The sequence below is a fragment of the Falco punctatus genome, assembly GCF_963210335.1.
Source record: "Falco punctatus genome assembly, chromosome: Z".
Classification (NCBI taxonomy): Eukaryota; Metazoa; Chordata; class Aves; order Falconiformes; family Falconidae; genus Falco; species Falco punctatus.
In genome coordinates this window covers 44,243,372-44,262,053 of record NC_137586.1, presented here as the reverse complement: position 1 = coordinate 44,262,053, position 18,682 = coordinate 44,243,372, and the positions used below count along the sequence as shown (strand labels likewise).

General features: G+C 42.1%; 1 protein-coding gene across 6 annotated transcripts in view; it reads left to right on the top strand.

Annotated features, from left to right (window-relative positions):
* The window catches only part of GOLM1 (golgi membrane protein 1), a 35,336-nt gene that overhangs the window by 6,814 nt on the left and 9,840 nt on the right, over window positions 1–18,682 (top strand). For 3 of the 6 annotated variants that reach the window (XM_080371108.1, XM_080371110.1, XM_080371109.1), the window contains 4 exons: window positions 2,646–2,825; window positions 4,850–5,029; window positions 10,923–10,977; window positions 12,011–12,113. In XM_080371108.1, the coding sequence (XP_080227234.1) occupies window positions 2,646–2,825; window positions 4,850–5,029; window positions 10,923–10,977; window positions 12,011–12,113 (518 nt within the window). The remainder of the gene's footprint in view (window positions 1–2,645; window positions 2,826–4,849; window positions 5,030–10,922; window positions 10,978–12,010; window positions 12,114–18,682) is intronic. The other 3 variants (XM_080371111.1, XM_080371112.1, XM_080371113.1) reach the window with 1 other exon arrangement.

Here is an 18,682-nt window from a genome sequence, read left to right as displayed (position 1 = left end):
CAGGGGAAGAGTGTGAGGAGGAAGGAGCCGCAGAGACAATGTGTGATGAACTGTCTGTAACCCCCATTGCCCATCCCACTGCAGGGAGTGATGTTGAGCCTGGGAAGAAGGGTGGGGTAAGGGGAAGGTGGTTTTTTTATGTTATTTGAATGGTAATAAACTAATTTTCGCCAAGTCAAATCCATTTTGCCCATAATGGCAATTGCTGAGTGATGTCCCTGCCCTTATCTTGACGCACGAGCTTTGCATTGTGTTTTCTCTCCTCTGTTCGGTTGAGGAAGGGAGTGACAGAACAGTTTTGGTGGGCACTTGACATTCAGCCAGGGTCAGACTGCCACAACTCGGTGGGTGTATTGGAGTTCCTTTAACATGGTTTTGTGCCCATGCTTTAAGCTACACAGTGAACTATTCGTTCTTCCTTTGAACAATATAGTTGCTTTGCACCTGAACCTTTTTTGAGCTTAACAGCTAGTCCCAAATATTTGTACAGTAGTTAAATTCCAGTGCAAGTTGTTACTGCGGGTAATGTGGACTGCTTTCTCTACTTCTGACTGCTAGGAGGAAAATGCAGATTATTTTATTCAGGTAACATTTGGAATGATGCATTATGTCTTCCAGTGCTATGTTTAGTAATTTTTCCATGTTTTCAAGTATAGCGGCTAATATTTTAACATTGAAGAGCAGGATACAAATGGCTTCATGACAGATTGCTATATGTATTTTTTGAAATGTAGTATTTTATTCCAGTAAGCAAAAGTAAATGAATTATCTCATTCTTAGCTGATGCAGCAGTGCTGATCATCCCCATTTTCCACCTCTCATTTTTGCTGTTCTGGAGATCTGTGGTTTGTGGTTTTCAGGGAATATATGTAAGGCAAGGTCACTCTGTACTTCTCAGGCTCTGCTTGTAGGATGGCACAGAAGGAGCATAATGTGTGCAAAATGTAGTTGTTTCTGCAATTTTTGGCTTTGTGTTGGAAATTTGTGTGTATCTATGTGTGTGTTTTAGTCTACTGCATTTCTATTTTTCTGCCTGTTTTTCTGCTTTGCAGCTGTGTTGCATCTATCGGTTTGCTCTGTAGCTGAGGTTTTCTTAGGCAAGAAACTTGAGCCTTGGGTGTTGGACCTGTGCAGCTATGTACACTTTTTTTGGTTTGTTTTCAGTTTGGTTTTGGAGGGTTTTTTGTCTCTGTGTATGTAAATACATGAAGAGAGACCATTTTCAAGAAGCCATTTTTTACTCTTAGGCTCCATATATACCCCATCCCCACATTCACAAACCCTTCAAATGAACATGTAGATTTGAAGCCGTAACCAATCTGGTGAAGTATCATGCACTCCCTGCTGAGAAAAGAGGAGGATGGTTTTATTTTATATTGCCTGTAAAGAGGGTTTTCTGCAGAGGGTGCCGTGTGCACCGTTATGTGTGAGCTGGACATACAGTATAACTGGCATTTCTGGTACCTGCTAACTGCTGACATCACCTTCTTCCTCTGTGATTACAGTGTATGTCCATGCGTAAACCCTTTGAGAGTTGATACCATTTGTTAATTTTTAAATACATCACAACTTGTGAATTGCATCCATAGGAAAAAGGTTGGTTTATTTAAGAGCATGCACCTTGAGAGACTACAATATATTAATAGGGAATGTACCCATTTTGGATTTAGTTAGTGTCTTGTGGTGCATCGGTGTTTACTGTCTGATTTTCTGGGCTCATTTTTGCTGGTTTTTCTTTGCAGGAGCACAAAAGGGGAAAAAAAGTTGATCTCTCTCTGTTTACAAGAGAGCAATCTGTTACAAACCGTGCTCAAGATTCCCAGTGGAGTTTGAGGATTCATTGAGTTAGATGCTATTACACTCATTAAGAACAGATTTTACCATGTAATAGGATGAGTATGGCCTATTTCAAACAGCATTGGAACTGCCCTTTGCCTCTGCTTTTCTGCTAAGATAGGCTATTCCACAGAAACAACCCAAGTTCAATAGCAACCAGTAGTACCATTGGTACTGCTCATTCGTCAAAGCAAGGTTGTCTTCTGTTGGGAGCAGAGAAAGCAGCTGAGGATCAAACCAAACATCACATAGTACTGATTTACCATTGAAATCAATGGAGTGTCTGCTATTTTTTTTTTCATTGTTATTATCTTTAATTTGGTACAATCTGATTTATTTAACTTTCTGGTTCCAACACTGAAAATAAAATAGGATTATCAGAAGGAATAAGTTGAAATGAGCCAAGTTTAGGAAGCAAAATGCAAATTACTCCTGAAACAGTGAGGCCAAGTGTATTTTCGGACTGAAGGAATTAACAAGAAATCTATCCTATCTGTAGACAATTGTTGTCTCATTAGCTTTTTGGGTGGCATGTATGATAAAAGGATGGCTGGTTTGTTCTGTTTATTGCAGATCTTCATCACATTGTTAGGAATATTCATGATTCCCTCTGAAGTCCTTGTGAAGCTTTATGTACAGGATTGCTGTTCTTTGTCCTTCAGATGAAAATACCTAGATAGTGGGCCTTCCTTGCTAGGTGTAGGTCCCTTCAGCTGACAGCTCTTGTGTTACTGCAATAAAAGTTTCATTGTGTATATAAAATAGCTGTAGCGAAGGATGCAATATAATTTGTCTGTTTTAATTTGCAGGTTTCCACACTGTTGTGGATTTTTGGGTTTGGTTTTTTTTTTTTTCTTGAAATGGTAGGGCTAGGAAACAGCTGTAGAGGGATGAAGTCTCCACCCCTCCTCCTGGCTGCGCTTGTGGCATGCATCATTGTTTTGGGTTTCAATTACTGGATTGCAAGCTCTCGCAGCGTGGATCTGCAGGTAACTTTCCTATTGCTCTGCATGTCATCTTGTAAATGTGTGGTTAACAGGATGCAAGATGGATGTTTCCCCTGCCTGTGGTAGGCCAGGAGCTTCAGCTTGTTACAGGCATTTTCACAAGTTGTTGCTTACCAGTAGTGGGAGGTGGGGAGAAATGGGAGGAATGCCTTTTTGTACGTGGGTGGGACACAGAACTTGAAGACCTTCATGTATGGTACTTGTTACTTCTGCTCACACAAAGTGTTCAGCCATCTTGTGTTCTTTCAGTTACAGAGGTGGCAAATACCATCCTCTTTTCTTCCTAATTGTACGTTGAGATGGGCACTCCATTTTTAATGTGAATGGGCATGTGCATTTTGCTCATCTCCCTAGATTTTTTTTCTTACATGACCTATAAGAACGTATGCATACTTCCCACCAAGTAAAGGAAACCTTGCTTGTTCAGAAACAGTGTCTAAAGATCTGTATTTGTGCTTCTTGGAAACCTTTCCTAAAGAGGGCACACAGCTAACATGGAATAATTACCTTGTCTGTTGTTTTTCTAACAGTAACTGTATTTGCTGTGACTGTTGAACTTTGTTTTTAATCCTTTCTGGAGTGTACTCTGAAGTTAGGTATGTGAATAAAGTTTCTAGTTTGTGACAATGTGTGCAGGATGGTTAATTTTTTTTTTCTTTGCCCTTTTTTTAACAAGCAAACATAAAAACTAATAAACTAGTGATTAAACATGGCTGATGAGAGCTCCATGCGAGTTTTTCCAGTGAATTTGTGTCCTCTTTGTAATTGAGAAAGATGTTAGTACTGAGTTGACAGCTGTAGCAATCGAACTGTTTCACCTCAGAGTGGGCATTGTTCAAACAGGGTATGTGTCTCTGGCCATGTGGTTATGGGTATGCCTTAGCTTTCCTTTGGTGAGGGTATGATGCCCTGTCCTCTGGGACTCTGGTCATCCCTTGTTTTTCCTTAGTCAGTGGCCTCAGGGTGGTGGCTACCAGCAGTACTGCTGAAGCTTTGCTGCATGGCTGTGAGCCAGCTAATAGGGGGGAAAATAAAGCTTACTCTTTATCTCAATAAACTAGAGACACAAGGTCCTCTGTACTGTTAACTGATTTAGTATGTCATCATGTACATTTCTCCCAAGATTAGCTTGAAAATAATTTCAGTTCTGCATAGTCATGTACTCTGAAGTAAAAGCGTAACTGAAGATGCAGACAGAGCTTCTAAAGCGCGCTGTCAACTCATTCGTTGGCAAGACTTTGCAGCTGTTATGACTGAAATGGAGTAAGTGCTTTTCTTTGCTCTTCCAGCTAAGCTACAACTCAGCGCCTCGCCCCATCCCTGCCACCTCTCCGTTCTCTCTCTCTCTGTGGCAGAGAAGCAGAGTAGGCGGGCAGTAGTATGTAGCATACTGTGGTGTGTGAATTTTCCTCTGATTGTCACTGCTCTTTGAGCAATCAAGAAGAATGACAATGTTCTGCTTATAAATGGGGTTTTCTCGTATGTGTCTTTGTGTAACAGCCATATGTCAGTGTTTTATGTTGGGCAGTGTTGTTGTTCCTCTACTCTTTCCCAAGTCTTTCAGGAAAATGTAGTGATTTGAGAGATGAGTTTTCCTTCTGAATTAGTTTAAGATCAACACTGGGAAGTGCGGTGATATCAGAATTGCCTGGATTAACTTATAAAAATTATTTGACCTTGTACTTCAGAAGAATTGTAGACTGCAGCCTTTTTTCGTGGGTTATTTTTGTGGGAGTGTTTTTGATTTTCTTCAAGCTCAAGTACCGAGGCAGCTTTGCATTTCCCTTAACTGAAATTTTGATTGTCTCAGACTATGCTGTACTGTTAATTTGTGTAAAACTGGGGTGGATGTGTCTGTGTGTGGCAGGTATCCCCAGCTGACACTATACTTTGGTGACATTAGCATTGTTAGTTCTGTGAAATTTGGTATTCTTTGAGTATATTGGGGAAGAGTCTGGCAAGGGGGAAGCATTTCTGTTTGCTTTGACTAATTTGCTCATCCTCAGGGTCGGATCATGGATCTGGAAGGCAAGGTCCGCAGGGCGGCAGCAGAGAGAGGCGCTGTGGAGCTCAAAAAGAATGAATTCCAAGGGGAGCTAGAGAAGCAGCGACAGCAGATAGACAAAATCCAGTCCTTGCACAGCTTTCAGATGGAAAACGCGAACAGAGTACATCAGGAAGAAAAGGTAGGGCCTTTTCTAGCCAGCTTTCTGCGAGTCTGGTTTACCAAGACACTCTGCAACAGAAAAATATTGCTCATAAGTTCTAGCTGATACAGTCAGTATTGGTGTAGCAAAATATTTATTTCAACTATTATTGCATAGTATATAGAAAATGGACATCGAATGCACATTATAGCATTCATTGTATGTTAAATATTAGAAGCTGAAAGTAACAGCGCTTGTGAATAAAATCTTTACCCCCTCTATAAATTATTCTTACCAATCTTGGGTTGGCCTCTGGCTTTCTTTCCTGTATGCTGACGTTTTAAAACTTCAGGAACAGAAGAAACTGCACCAACAGATATATTCATATTCCCAAATATATTTGTATGTATTTGTAGGCATAAATGGTTGACATTTATTTCTAAATGCGTTACAAATTTTCTGGCACCTTGACCTTCTGTCTCCAAGACCCCATAGTGTTGGGAGACATGATAAGTTTAGACTAGCCTTTTGTGGCAGTGCTCCTGACAGTGCAGCATTGCCAGAGAAGTTGGGGTCCTTTGTGAAGAATGTGACCATACCTACTTAAATAGCAGTGTGTATAATTACTGCTGTGTAGTATCTTCAAAACTGTTTTGTTCTGTATTTTCCTCATGTTGCTTATACCAGTCAGGTATGGCTGTTAGTCAATATCACTTTTTTCTTGGTTACTAGAAGTATTTAGCTGAGAATATTTACTAGTGGCTTATTGTTTCTCCTGTGGAGTCTCTTTCCAGGACTATTCTTTTCAGTGGACTGAACAGATACAACTGATGATGGTAATAGGTGCTCTTCAGGTTAAGGGTTGATCATTAGGTGATGATTTGCGGCTCAGAACTTGTGGTGCATGAATAAAATATCGCCAGAATAATCTTAGAAAGACTTAAATGAAAAATGGAAGGTGCAATTGTTTCATTAATATACACATCAATGGCATATATTCCTAATTTATTTTGAATCATTTTTATCCAAGGTCTTCAAAGAAATAATTCTTTTTACCTCTTGTCCTGGTTTTGGCCAAAAAGGACTGGTTTAACCCCAGCCAGTAATTAAGTGCCACACAGTAGCTCGATCATTCCCCCCTCCCACAGAGAGGTGGGAAGGAGAATCAAAAAGGATGTGAAACTCAAGGGCTGAGGTAAAAACAGTTTAATAATTGAGGTAGAATAAAACCAAAAAAGCAATAATAGCAACAATAACAGTTACAATGAAAAGGAGGGGGAAGGGAAGAGGGATGAAATCCAAAGGGAAGGGAGAAAAGAAAACAGGCACAGTACGATTGCTCACTGCCCGCCAACTGATGGCCAGCCAGTCACTGAGCAATGATCAGTACCCCAGCCAGCCCACCCCCCCAACCCCCCCCAGCTTATATACAGAGCATGATGTCCCGTGCATGGTATGGAATACCCCTTTGGCTAGTTCAGGTCAGCTGTCCTGGCTGTGTGCCCTCCCAGTTTCCTGTGCCCCTCTAGCCTTCTTGTTGGCAAGGCCTGAGAAATGGAAAAGTCCCTGAATAGCCTGCTCCCACACCTAATCCACACACAGCACCGCACTAGCCACCAAGAAGAAAATGAACTCATACTTCAGCTGAAACCAGGACACCTCTTTTCATAGAACCGTAGAATCATTTAGGTTGAAAAAGACCTTGATCATCAAGTGCTACTTTAGCCCAGGACCATGAAATTTTCCACTAAACCATGTGGCTAAACACTGCATGCATGAATTTTTCAGACACCTCCAGGGAGGATGATTCTATCACCTCCCTGGGCAGCTTGTTCCAACAGTTCACCACCCCTTCGTTGAAGAAATCTTCCCTAATACCCAATCTAAACCTCGCCTGGTGCAACTTGAGGCTGTTTCATCTTGTCCTGTTGGTTGTGATCTGGGAGAAGAGACCTGCCCCCACCTGCCCACAGCCTCCTTCCAGGTAGTTGTAGGGAGCAATAAGGTCCCCCCCGAGTGTCCTCTAGGCAAAACAACCCCAGTTCCCTCAGCTGCCCCTCATAAGACTTGTGCTCCAGGTCCTTCAGCAGCTCCATTGCCCTTCTCTGGATGCACCCAGCACCTCAGCGTTCCTCTTGAACTGAGGGGCCCAAAACTGAACACAGTATTCAAGGTGCAGCTTCACCAGCACCGAGTACAGGGGGTCAATGCTATCGCTTGTCCTGCTGGCCACATTATTTTGAACACAAGCCAGGATGCTGTTGGCCTTCTTGACCGCCTGGGTCCACTGGTGGCTCATGTTCAGCCAGCACCCCCGGATCCAGGAGAATGCTGTGGGGAACAGTGTCAAAGGCTTGTCCTGCCTTCCATAAACCCATGCTGGCTGGGCCTGATCCCCTGCTCGTCCTGTACATGCCACATGATGGCTTTGAGGGTGATCTCCTGCACAACCTTCCCTGGCACTGAGGTCAGGCTGACAGGCTTGTAGTTCCCTGGATCCTCCTTCCTGCCCTTCTTGTATGTGGGTGTCACGCCGGCTAATCTCCAGTCAGCTGGGGCCTCTCCAGTTAGCCCGGGCTGGTGATAAATGATGGAGAGTAGGTTGGTGAGCTGTTGTGCCAGCTCCCGCGGTACCCTCGGGTGGATCCCAGCCAGCTCCATAGACTCGTGCGTGTCCAGGTGCTGCAGCAGGTCACTGACCGTTTCCTCGTGGACTGTGGGGACCGTGTTCTGCTCCTTGTCCGCATCTTCCAGCTCAGGAGGCTGCGTAACCTGAGGGTACTGGCCTTGCTATTGAAGACTGAGGCAAAGCAGGCATTAAGTACCTCAGCCTTTTCCTCGTCCTTTGTGGCCATGTTCCCTGCACATCCAGTAAGGGATGGACGTTATCCTTGGCCCCCCTTTCGTTTCTAATGTATTTGTAACATTTTTTGTTATTGTTCACAGCAGTGGGCAGCGTGAGTTCTAGCTGGGCTTTCGCCTTTCTCATCTTCTCCCTGCATAACCTCGTGTCATCCTCACAGCCCTCCTGAGCTGGCTGCCCCTGCTCCAGAGGTGGTGAACTCTCCTTTTTCCCCTGAGTTCCAGCCAAAGCTCTCTGTTCAGCCAGGCTGGTCTTCTATCCCACCAGCCTGTCTTCTGGCACGTGGGGACCGCCTGCCTCTGCACCTTTAAGATATCGTTGTTGAAGACTGTCCAGCCTTCCTGGACCCCTTGGCCCTTCAGGGCTGCCTCCCGAGGGACTGTCAGCCAGGCTCCTCAACAGGCTTTTGGGGCCAATCTAATATAGCTGTTTCTTCCTCTTAAGTGCTTTTCACTCCGTCGTCCTAAAATGCAGTTGTTCAGTGATGGGATAGTCTGTGAAGCTTGCTGTTGAAACCTCAGGAGCTGATGCTGTAGGAAGCATTTGATAAAAGTGATGCCATGAACTAATTTCCCATCTTCTGCTTTTTTTGTACTGGGAAGAGCATGTCTCAGGAGCCTGAAGTGGTAGGACAAGCATGTATGTGCCTGTGCTCCACTTCATGGCAAATACAAAATTTGCTCTTCTTGCGATGCATGAGTAAATACCCTGCACAAATAGATGTTGTTTTCTAATTGTGTGATTTCAGAGTAGGGAGAGTTGTTTTACTAGGAACCTGTGTGTATTTGTGAAAAGATGCCATCAGCCCGGTTGGCATAGATTCATCCACTCTTAAGTTAGGAATGCCCCTGGTATGGTGGTAGGGAAGAGAGGGAAAACTTAGTTCTCCTTACGAAGGATCTTGATCTGAAGAAGCTGTCCAGGATCAAAGGTTATTCCACAGAGAGATGTGAAATGTAAGAAAAGACTGTTCCTGAGTGATTTTCTTCCTGTGTGTATGTATATCCATGTGTGTGTGTTGTATATTCACATGTGTATACATACTTGTATACCTACGCACACAGGCACACATTTATCCTTGTTTTTTGGCCTCACAGATTCTAGTGGAATCGAGGATTCCTGAGAGGCAAGTAATGCATTCACCCTTTCTGGTTATGGGAAACCTGGTCCTTGAACTGAACTTTACTTACTCCACAGGGATTAGCACCAAGTATTTACCTAGTCACAAAGGATGAATGCGAATTTGAATCTCTGAGCTTCTCAACTTGCTTCAGAATGAATACAAACTGTCTGGCTAACTAGACAGATCTCTGAGTGGGAAATGGGATCTTGTTTACTTGTTGTTACTGTTTATAAAGAAAAATGAAAATGCTTTCAGGTGATGTGTAGGAGTGAATGGTCCATCTCAAAAAAACCCTTTTTCAGGGAGAAATGATGGTTCTTCTGGTTATAGAAAAAATCTGTACAGGAAAAAACTTTCACAATCTGGACTCCTTACCAAAAGCAGCTCTCAAATGACATTCAGGACTTACCTTAATTGCAGTTCGTATGTGTTCACTGTGTTTTACTTCTCTGTTGATAAAATACAGAATAATTATGTTACTGATTTAGTTTCATACCAAACAGTACACCAGTAAAATACTTGCCACGTTGAAGTCCATTGTCAGTGGCAGTGTGGTAACCACTTTGAGTTAAATCTGCCACCTTTTCTGATGGAACTGTCACTGTGCTGCTTAAAAGGACTAGGGCATAGAAGCTGGGAGGTGGTCAGAGCCTGACATACCCTGTGGGTTCACCATTCACTAAGGCAATGTAATCCTGGAAAACTGTTGTAATTATGACATAATTACCCGCTTAGGTGTGAGTATGTGTAAATCACTTCTGTGATCAGTCTTCTTTTAAAAATCTGCTTGACTTTTTAAGGATTAATGTAAATTTAGAAAATATGTTCTGGAAATCCATACAGAAATAAACTGAAGAGATGAAGAAAGCTTACATGAACAGATAAGGAATCAGAAATGTAAAAGGGCTGTTTCTAATCCATAAGCAATTTTCTAAAGAACAATACTTTGTATGGTTGTTATTCAGAACTCATAGCTTTTGGGATATGTGCAGCAACAAGAGTCTTTTTGAAGAGGAGAACAGTATGTGTAATGTCTCTTATTTGTAACTGCCAGAATGTGCTTTTGCACTTCGTAATTTTCTTTGGATTTCTGTAATTCTTCTGAGCCCACATTTTTTTAGTGAGCAGGGACCCAAGCTTTGTATATTACATGTGAAGCATGTCACTGTCCTGTTGTTCAGTGTCTTTTAATACTGGCCGCAGCTGCTCTCAGATCCCCTCCTTCTGGGAAAATTTGAATTCCCAGCACAGCCTTCTGAGACAGAGTACCTATTGGTATGCAGAGAGTCAGCTCTGCTCCAAAAAAATGACAGTGGACTGGGGTGGGGTGAGGGGAGAAGAAAGCCTGCTGTGAGGGGGAGAAGGTGCCTACGTTTGTTTTGGTTCTGTTTTTTAAACCAGTGTTGCATTTTATAGTTTTGAAAAAGCTTTAATGAAAAGCAAGCACTGCCTCATGCACCACTCTACTTGCTATAGCTAAATTAGCAAGAGAAATCAGTCTGCTTATTCATGACTGGTACAGCAGAGGTCTAGAAGACTACCTCTGTTTAAAACGTATTTCCACATGGTGGAGAAAACAAAAAGGATGGTTTGGTACTAGCTGAAGTTGTAGGCACCCTAACAGTGGAAATTTAGAGTGTGTATAGCTTAAGAGTTATCTACTGGAACATTTCTACCTCTTCATACCAAAATGAATGGACAATAACAAAAGCAGAGGGTACATTGTATGTACCTGTACAGGTTTTATGTTAAGAGTCTTACATCATAGGTTTCTGCTTTGTTTACACTGACCACTATTTGGGTTTTTCATTAACTATAACAGTGTTGTGAAGGTCCCCTAGCTGCACAGATCCTGTTACAAGTGCTTGGTTGGTGGTGTTTATAATATTAATGGTAACACAGGTCCTTTGCAATTAAAACATTGTCTTCTCTTCTGCTCCTTTCAGGCAGTGCTCATGAGTAACATCACAGTAAATGACCGACTGATCCAGAGTCTACGAGGTATGTTGAGTACCTCTCTGCATCTCACTCATGCTGGTTTTTATCCCCCTGTTTTTAAGACTTGCATTTTTCTGGTGTCTTCTGAGAAAGCTGCCTTTCTTCAAGTCATGGGGATGCTGCAGGAGCTGTGGTGGCTTAGATCCTGCAGCTGGCCCAGTCCAGTGAAGTGTCTGGCTAATCTGCCTCAACAGTAGAAGGATTTGCCCCTGTAGCACTTAATGTAGGACTCTTGACCCTTATGATGCAAAATAATATGGAATAAACCTAGCTTCTCTATGTATTGTGAATAGATTTATTCTTCATTCTACCTTTTGCAGCATATTCTTGCAATTCCTCCCTGAGGTGTTTGGGCCATGCACTTAAGCTCTGGAGGAATTAAAGAACTCCTGTATTAAATAAGAAATATCTAACTAATTTCTGTTCATGCTGGTGCTTCAGAATTTTTGTTAGCAATTTATTCCTCAGGAAGTCTGAGTAATGGATCCTAAGTTCTATTAACAGGTCAGTATGCTGTGGTGCCTTCCTCTGGTGCCTTCACACACAGCTTTCTATCAGGAAGAAAACAAAATCATAGATGCCTCTGTTTTGGGGGAACATAACTGTAAATTGCATATTATTCAGGGAAGTATTGCAAACTTGTCTTCCGATGGCTAATAAACATGAATACCATTTCATGCTATGTTCTGATTAGTATTTAATAGACCTAAAGATTTTCTGGGCTGAAACCTAGCAGAGCAAGGGTTTGCAAACAAGTTAGCGTATTCCTTATGAAGAGAAGTAGGTAAAAAAAGCTGTTACACTGTTTTTGTTAATATGTTAGGCTGAAAAGCTATTCTCACCCAATCCTGTGCATCTTTGATGAATAAATTCAACAATTTCCTATGCATTTGTATACAAAATGTAGTAAGCATGACAGATAGATGGAATTAGCATGCTTACCATGATCTGTCATTTGATACTTCTACTGTAATATATGTAGGTATATATATATGTGTGTGTATTTTAATATACATTTTAATCCTGTTCTGGTCAGAACACTTGAAAGAATTGCAGACGGAATATGGAAGGCTACAGCTGGATGTTTACTGGTTTCAGAAGAACCAGACTAACCTTCAGAGGAAGTTCTCGTATGACCTGTGAGTATGTTCTTTCTAAAAGGTGGCTGCTGGAGCTGTAGGTGACTTGGTTGTAACCCAGAGGATTCTGGTGATAGCTGTCGCACTGTTAGTAAATGTACGTTTTTAAGGAGAAAGTAACACCTGACACATGTAAAATTACAGTTGATCTTGGAGAAGAGCATAGACCTTGTAATGCTTGGCATTTCAGAATCCACAGATTTCTCCTGCACTCTTGATGTTCCTTCCATTGCAGGAGGAGAAAGGTAGCAATATTCTCATCTGAGAGTTGGAGGGGGGGGAAATTGAAACACAAAGAGGCTAAACTCTGAAGAAGTTTAAGAACTAAGATATGGGAATACCCTCACTGACCTGCCAGAGGTCTCAAAAAGTTTATGGTACAAGTTGTGGTCAGAGCCATGTGTTCTGCATTACAGTTCATAACTAGTCATGGTTTTTGTTGAAATTTCCCACTGAATTATGAGGCATGGGTAACTGAACACAAGTGCTTGTCAGTACCCTTACACTAAATACACATTTCTGGTATTCCTAGGAATTTATCCTGGATTCTTTCTAGTCAGTAATGTTCTTGTTCCCTCTACCAGTCTTCACATGCTTTTGTATCTTCCCTCTAGTATGTGGCTACGGAAAACCAACAGAATTTGCTGTTTGCATATTCTCGTAATGATTTTCCATCAAGAATATAATTGCTGAAGTGATAAGTATTTTTTCAGCAGCCACTGTTTAGCCAGATTTTGTAGGAATTACAAGTAAAACTTCAACACAGCAATCAAAGAACTTGGATTATGCAGGCCAGACTTGAAATACGTTTTTTCTTTATTTTCCCTCTAAGAATTAAGGATTAGTATTAGTGTTTTGGGTGGTTTTTTTACTTTTTTTTTCTTACAGATTACCAATTGGCGCTATACATATTTTTTTTTTTGGAACACTATTACTCATTTAATAATGGTGACCCAGATAGATTGTGTTAGTGGTGTTCTAATAACTTAGGACTTCTAACAGGAAAAGTAGAAGGAAGTTGGAGAGTTAAGTTTTTACCAACCTTTTATTAAGACATACTGCACTTACATGTCCACTAAGATACGTTTTCCTTCTTAAGTTTGTTGTGTACCATGGTTGTTAAGTGGCATGTCTTTGCTGTTTAGTTAAATGACAAGGCTGGGACTCATTAATAGTTCTTTGCAAGTTAAGAGTACCTGTTTGCCAGCATCTTCTTTGTAAGGCTGCGATTGGCAAGAATAAATAGATCTGTAGCTGTATGTATGTGCTGTACGGTCCTGCTCTACATGAGAAGTACATCCTTGAAGCACTGGATTGGTCCATGTGTGTGGGCAACTGATAGAAGGCAAATGTAGTGAGTCTAGCTTCTGAAAACTAAGATTTATTGCCCATGTCTGGTTAAATGTTTTAAAGTACAGCTCCATCAAAGAAATCACTAACAGAGCATCTCTGCTCGTGGGAGTATACTGTGAAGAGTCCCTCTTTGTTTATCAGAAGAGGAGAAGATCAGATTTGGAGGGCACAGCTCCAGGGTCAAGGCTTGGCTCAAGGTGAAGAGCTGAACAAGTTACAGTGGTGAAGATGGGTTTTCTTGTGTCTGGGTAGATGTAGAAACAGGCATGATAATTCCGCCGTGTGCTAGCTGAACAGGGACTTGCCTAGCTGGTCTGCCTCCAGCTGGTCCTGAGGTAGATGCTGCACTCTTTCCTGCAGTCTCTCCATGGGAGTCCATAAAAGCAGTTCTCTCAGTCAAGGACCTATACTTTCTTCAGTAGCTTTGCTATATAACACATAAGTGTTCATTTTCTATTTCTGGATTTTTTTTGTAGCTATGCAAGTGAGGAAAACAAACTTGGCACTCAAATTTTCATGGAATGATTTATAGCTTGGACACCGTGTAGCACGCCCACGATTCTAGCAGGAACATATATAAATATATCTTTTAAATGTTGCTTGTTGTGTACCTTTGGGGTGGGTGTGTTGGAACATTAATACTTCACTGTTGCAGTAAGTTACATTTGAGTTGTGTTCTGGTAGTTGTAGAAACAAACATCGGATTGTACTTGGTTACATACAGTCCTCTCTGCTATTACTAAACACTTACTTAATGCTGTCATTTTAAATGCTTACAAACGACCTTTCCCCAGTATGATGATGGGCCTAGAAAAACAAGTATTATTAGAAAGACTCAAAGTGTTATTTTTAATCTGTCTTCCTTTGCTCAATATTAGGAGTAAACCAACATCTTCCCACTCTGTTCATCTTTAGTAAGCCTTTGCAGGAGGCGGCGTTAGACTTGCCTTTGTGCTGTGCCAGTGTTTCTCCCTTTGACGTGGATGGTTTTGCACCTTATGTATCAAGTAAACTTTGCCCAGTGGAAAACGGAGAGAGAGTATTATTATATAATTGAAAATGTTAGAAAAATATGACAGAAGTCAAATGCTTTTCTTTTTTAACTGCATGTGGAATACATAAGTAACTTTGTTACTTAGAAGGCACAAAAATAACTATTTTTCTCATGCCCAAGTCTTAGTTTCATCTTAGCATTTTATTATTTTTTCTTTGAACAAGCTTAGTGTTTTCCATACAGAAGTCAGGAGAATTATGTGAGCTTACTTATGGTATTGTGTGCAAAAGGAGTGCACATTCCGTAGCAATCCACTTAGCAAAATACCTCTGGTGCACACTGTGCCTAGTATTGTCTGCTCACATTAGAGCTTGGTCAGCAAAGACTGACTGTTGTGTCCTGCATCAACCAGAGAGAAATGGAAGACTCTAGACTGATCTTTTGAAGATATTTCAACATTAAGATGCATTTTGATTCCTAGGAGCTTTGTTTGTTACGTAGCTGCTACTTTGGAAATTTTGCTACATGTAAAAAGGTCTGATAATTGGTTAATTTGCTATTTGCAGCCTTGGCAAGTGTAAGAGGGTGAGTGCACAAGTAATCTTTTTTGGCAGAGATGAAAGGAGCTGATGAGATATGCCGATGAGAGGAAAAAGGTGCCTGTTTCTCACTGTGGGGTTTAGGGCAACAGATCCAGCAGCCTGGGAGGGGAGAGGCTGCACATGCATTCTTGTGCATGCAGAGCACGCCTGTATGTAGCCAGGTGTGCGAGTTGACACGGAACCATGCAGCACTCACACAAGCACGAACACCAGTAGCTTCATCCAGGTTTCCTGAGGGTAGGGCGTTGCTACTGAAAAACGTGCTTGTGTACATAGGTACCAGCTGGCACTGGTCCCTGCACTGCCTCTGTGCAGCCCTCCCACCCCCATCTGACTCCACTTGCTGCTCTCACCCTCCCGTACAAGCACACACACACAGTGAACAGAGTTCCTCACACAGGAAAGAGCTAAAAAAGGCATTTAATAAGAAATGGGACAGGCTGTGCTGATAGGTTGCAGGGCAAGGCCAGAGAAGCACACCGACCAGCAATGTGTTTACATGCAACTGACTTCCTCAACGCTTGTTCCTGTGGGAGATCTATCCCTTTCCCTGCCTTTGGTCCCATAATAAGTCTTGTGCGATCCTGACATCATCTATCCCTGCATCCTATAATGTGTCCCGCACCCTGGACAGGAAACACCTTGGTGCTGTTGACTCATGTTGATGTATTTCACCCCTGAACATGAGGGCTGAGGCTGACATGAGACAGCCCAGGGGCTATGGGGTGGTCTGGACACAGGGTGTCCCTTCTTCTGAGTCCATAATTTAGGCTCCCCGCTGCCCTTGTGCCTCTGTGCTCATGGAGGTGGGCCTTGGATGGGCTGACAGCCCCTGTGATGGGCCTGGGAGAAGCTGCGCGGAGTATTACTTGGGCTTCCTTTGTGTGCACAAGTGAGCTGTGTATCACAGGAACTAACCCTATTTTGGAAAACACACCACAGAGACTGAATTTAAGAGCACTGGTTTGGTTGTCCGAAAAGCAGATTCGTGGCCTGGCGTGCTGTAAGACAGTTTTCACACACGCAGGGAGACATTGTTTATTTATTTCAGCTTTGCGCAGTCCTGGGTCCTGGGTGGTTTCCCACAAATCAAGCAGACCAAACAGGGCTTCCCGTGATAAATTCATGTACTAATACTATTAAGTTAGTAAGTTTCCAAGTCCATCCTCTTTACACTGATGAGTTAGTAATTTGCATAACCTTATAATATAGTTACACAACCATTTCTACTATCATGCACGCTCAGGGGAGGGGTCTTCACCTGGGTCTTTTTGACCTAGGGGTGTGATTTTTAGTATTACAGTGAGGATAGTTCAGTTAAGGATACATGGACCTTAAGTCTTATGGCCAACTTGGCAATGCTCATGAAACATCCTCAAAGTACCCTGATTAAATGTCTCTTCAAGGACTAACTGTTCCAGAGTGTCCTTGCTCAAAGAATGGCTGTGTACTTTCCTGATGGCAGCCTAAACTTGTAACATACACGAAGTACATCTTGCACAAAGCAACCAGGCCATTCTGAATCTATGAGTTACCCCTCAACAGTTTTGCACATTTGAAGTATGTCAGGAGATGGGACGAGGTAGAGAAAACTAGTGCTGTTCTTGTGCTTCAGAAGTTGTATGCATGAGTATTCAAATCCCCACAAATCCCTTTTACAAGAAGGGAATTTCTTCACGGATAATAAATTAAAAATGATGAAGGTTTGCCACAGATGTTAAGTGAACTTTATTTTCGTGTGCGGTGTGGGATAAGAGCATTTGCGAAAAGTTGCTCTGTCTCCAGCTTCAGGTTGTCTGTGTACTGCATCTTTCTCAAGTTAGCAAATTGAGGTGCAGGCAATTCTGATGCCCTTTTATTTCCTAGAAATTAGTGAACAAGTGTATAACTGAAGCCTATGTTGTTGTCTCTGATGTTCATTGACGTAGGAAACACTGCTTATTTTGATGACTCTTCCATGTATTAGCATTAGCAAAATCAGGCTTTAGAATAATGTCTAGTCAAGAAGAGATTGTAATAATGGTAACTAATTTGTCAGTTCATAAAGATCATTAATTTGACAGTTCATGGCATATCCAGCCACTGTTCTTCCTTTCTGGGTGCGAACTACAGAAGAAATCTTTTGCTTTTAAGAATTGGGGCTGGAGGAGGATGAAGGTGCAATAAAAATGAGTGACTTGCTGTTACAGAAGGCACACGCCCTGAGAATTCCTCTGGATTAGGTAGTAGTTTATTTGCAGCTTGAGAAACTGGAACATGCCTGTCTGAACCAGCTGCTGTACTAGGGCAGATCAACATTCTGCCAGAGCTAGGCTGAGAAGAAAACCATCTCCCTTCTGTCTTAGTGAGGGGGAGGTAAAACTTGCAGTATGTTGACCGTGTTGTTGTGCAAAGACTGCTGAGAGAGGTTTTGCATGCAGAAAGATGTGTTTGCAGGGTCTGTAGCTGATGGTATACATTGAACTCAAAAGTTACCTTAGAGTGGGAAAAAACGAAGGAGAGAGAAAAGAAAAAAGGGTTTAAAAACCCCAACAAACTGCTTTGCTGCTGGGGCCAGCAGGGAAGAGGAACAGTGTGGTCCCCAGCCAAACCTCTTCTTCGGGCACATTCTCCAGTGCAGCAGGTGCTGACAACGATGGGGATTTTTCACTGCATTTTCCTCTAGCGTAAGGCACTTCCCATCAGGATCCGTACAATCCTACTATCGCTTGCTGTTCACAGTGGGATCAAAGCATACTTGGGGGTACTGTGATGAGTGGTTTCTAAGCCTTCTACATGTGTGTTATGGGGTAATGTTTATCTGCTTTGTTATTCACTAGGTCTTGTTCTTCCTCTAATATAAAGTGAAAGTTACAAAACAGGTTATGAAGAGAGCGGGGGAGGAAGGGTGATCTTGCCCTGATGGCAGTCACTTCCCCTGAGTGAGAAACCCAGCTGTACAACACCCCTGGGGTTTGCACGGGATCCTCAGCACAGCCACAAAAGGGGAAAACACTGCCCTGGAAGTTTCAGGAAAAATGCTGCCACAGGAGCCTGGGGCCTACCTAGAGGGTATGGAGGTGTGTGGGAGAGGCAAGCTACAGAACTGCAAAGTCCTCTGGTGTCATGAAGGTTAAGGCACTAATGGCACTGTGTAACTATTAAAAGTATATAAAAGATACACAGTACTTGCATTTTTAGGAAATACTCCTTTTGGAACTTATAATAGCTGTTGATGAACTCAATTTTTGTAACATGTTTTGTTATGTCTTGCAGCACAACTCTTTGGTGAAACACTGAGAAAGGGTGTTCAGTTTGCTCGCAGTACCTTATGCTTTTTTTTTTTTGTTTCAGCTATGCTGTTTCCTCTCCCTAGCTAAAATCCAAATATGCATTTCTGTTATCATACAGAAATGCTACAAGGACCAAAATTGATTTTTACTGAACTGAAATTGGCTGGTTAGCAGAAGACAAGAAAATTAATGTAGTTTGTTGAGCTGGTCTAACAAAAGCAGTTTAAATTAATTTTCTTCCAGTAGAACCTGGACCGTCTGCACCATGAGTTTTTCCTTAGGATTTAGGTTAATATCCCATTTTTTCCTACTGATTTCTGAAATGTAAGCACAGAACTAAGGAAATAA